At 45.9% G+C, this 2,871-nt stretch overlaps 1 protein-coding gene across 1 annotated transcript in view; it reads left to right on the top strand.

Annotated features, from left to right (window-relative positions):
* The first annotated feature begins 1,923 nt into the window (after positions 1–1,923).
* KCTD2 (potassium channel tetramerization domain containing 2) overlaps positions 1,924–2,871 on the top strand; it is a 23,330-nt gene continuing 22,382 nt past the window's right edge. Inside the window, exon 1 of the mRNA XM_008640644.2 lies at positions 1,924–1,940. Coding sequence (XP_008638866.1) covers positions 1,924–1,940 — 17 coding nt within the window. The remainder of the gene's footprint in view (positions 1,941–2,871) is intronic.

Raw genomic sequence — 2,871 nt, 5'->3', positions numbered from 1 at the left:
CAGGAGCTGCACACACGGCTGTGGCCACCAGCTCTGCAACAGTATGGAGAACCTTCATGCCTTATTTATTTATAATGGAAAGCAGTTGTCTAATAAAATAAAATAAATAAAAATGAACAACAACAGCAAGAGAAGCGTTGTTGATTTCCTGGGAGCGTTCACCACCCGTTGACTTGGCACTTGTAGCAGTGTTGGTTTAAGCCAGGCAGTGTTTGCCCTGCAGTCAGCTGATGCTGCAAAGGTGTGGGAAGGGAATCACCCTCACCTTCTGTTTTAAACAATCCCATGTGGATCAGCATCACAGTTAATTGCACAACACATTAAATATATTTTTAAATGCTCTATTCTCCTCTTGAATACAAAGAAACACCAATTTTCTCACAGCTCTTACAGCTCTTTTTACTTTTAAGAACAACACAAGAGTTAATTCTTTGATTTTCATGTACAATTTGGGTCAAGAAAGTGCTTCAGGCACCCTTGCAGAAAGGAAAGAGAATATGCTGAACTATTCTGCTGCATTATTTATATAACACACATTTTTGTGCACTTGGACTGCCAACACTGCCACGCGATAAAATCCCTCTTTTGTCAGCTCGGAAGTCTCTGTAAAACCACACAATTTCTAAGCTCCCAATTCAAATCCTAATTTTTTTCGGCCTTTTTTGCAAACCACAAATCCAAAAATGACTGATGTAAGTAACACGATATTAGTACTTGGCTTGACAAAGGCACAGCTGCCGTGTATCAGCAGCATGTTCAGCAAAGTGCTGAGGGCAAATTTTTTCTGCATCCAAAAATATTAGTGGCCATATATACACGTCCTGATTGACTGTGTGAGTCAGAGTCACTTGATTCCTGCCTTAAGTGAGGCTTTCAGTGATCAAAGGAGGAGAAAATAAGCATCTTCTGGCCTCTGGTGCCACCTTTGATCTAAACTTTTCCAATTGCTTTTGGAACACCAAGGAAAGCTACACAACTCCATTAAGAGGGAACAAGATAGTGCTGAGCAACCACTCTGCCAGAGAAACTGGTGTAGCAGAGAGCAGCAGCTACTTAACAGCACACCCCCATGGTTCAGGACAAAAAGGAAAATTGCTGCATGCAATTAAAAGGGATGAGGAAAAGTATTATGTCACAGGAAATAATTCTTAATTTCAGAATTTGGCAAAATCAGTGACCCTATTCAGCTCACAGCATTAAGATCAACAAGGGCACAGCTTGTCAACAATCTGGTTTCATGCTGAATTTGAAAGCTGCCATTTAGATACGTGCAGTTCCATCAGTCACTGTACCACCAGCTGGAATAACCCTTCAGAAGGGCACCTGTTGTTATAAACAGGGAGGGGCCACTTGAAGCAAAAATTCAAGGGATTTACAGAGCTCAAGCCCCCACAGGAATGATTCAGCATCTTCCCTCTCTTACAGCAGCTGAGACCTTCTGGGAGGTCTCTCAAAGCCCTGTTTGCTCCTACATTAACAGCCTGTGCCCTCACTCACACAAGGAGTGACCAGATCCTTGGACACCTCAGCCTTTCCCTCGGGTTTTTGGAATGGCTCTTGACAGCTGTTGCTCACCAGTGACCACCAAACAGGCTGAGGTAGCTTCCTCAGCCAGGACCAGTGACAAAGCAGTTCATTTTTCCAGGTGGAATGCCAAAGGTTTGGCTCTCTTTGGCTCACACCAAAGTCAGACCTTGCCATCCCAAGCCCTGCCTGAGAGGGAGAGCAGTTTCCAACCATCCAACAGAGATCACCCAGCTTTTTACCAAGGTTCTGTGGACCAACACAGGGTGGGAATGAAGCAAAACCACACAAATGTCCTTTTAGACTGGTCTGGCTTCACCTGTGTGACCTTCCAACTCCTTTCCCAGCCCTTCTGTGGCACTGTCCTTGGAGGATGTTCCTGCACAACAACCACCAGACATGTTTGACAACAGCTGGTAAATGAGTCATCCTGCTTTGAGTATTTTACCCATCCCTCTGGCTACAAATCACAAACATTTACCTGTTCCCTGTTAGAAATTAAGGTCACCAGATGGCACCGTTTGCCTCTGACAGCTCTGTGTTTTTTCCTTAGAGCATTTTGTTTTCAGCTGAGTTTGGACAAGGGCAGTGGAGCAGAAGCCCAGGACTCAGAGGTTCGATTAAAACAAAGTGAGGAGCCCTCTGTGGCCCTGAGCTGCTCAGCTGCAGCCAGGGCAGAAAACCATCCATGTTCAGGACTTGCTCCCTCCCTAGGACTGAGTTCCCTGACTTTAAATGGATTATCTGGGTGGGACTCAGCTCAGATCCTCAGTCACACAGTCTCTGTATTGGCTTCTGAACACCCACTTTGGCTTCATCCACAGTTTTAAACGAGATTGTCAGCTCCTGTCAAAACACCAGAGCAAATGACAGCCCATCCCTGCCTGTGCATTTTCCTGCTGCCAGGAATAGCAATCCCTGCCCTGTGGAACGCACACCCTTCTTGTCAAGCCAGCCTGACAGCTCCAACAGGAGCAAAAGCTGAAGGATTTCCACAACTGCCTCACTCCCCTGCATCCCACATCCATCTCGGCATCTTGTGCTGCTTTATTATTCAAAGAAATAATTCTGTATGTATGCGTGTGTGTGTGTGTTTGTATGTAACTCTTTAGTGCTCTAGAGAGGATAAAAATGTGAAAACTGAAGCACCCCCGGTGCAAAAACTAAGCAATATATAAAAAAGGCTGGATGTATTTTCATTTTCAGCACCGGCCACCACGAAGGTCTGGGGTGCACAGACACCATAACCACTCCTGATCCCCCTCATGCCCCCGCGCTGCCCCACAAGCCCCATGTGCCCCCAAGACGTCCCACATCCGCCTCTCTTGGCAGCCCACCGACCCCATA

This window comes from Corvus brachyrhynchos, unplaced genomic scaffold (assembly GCF_000691975.1).
Source record: "Corvus brachyrhynchos isolate BGI_N302 unplaced genomic scaffold, ASM69197v1 scaffold148, whole genome shotgun sequence".
NCBI lineage: Eukaryota > Metazoa > Chordata > Aves > Passeriformes > Corvidae > Corvus > Corvus brachyrhynchos.
The sequence above is the reverse complement of the archived record's forward strand: the minus strand, read 5'-3'. Positions and strand labels throughout refer to the sequence as shown.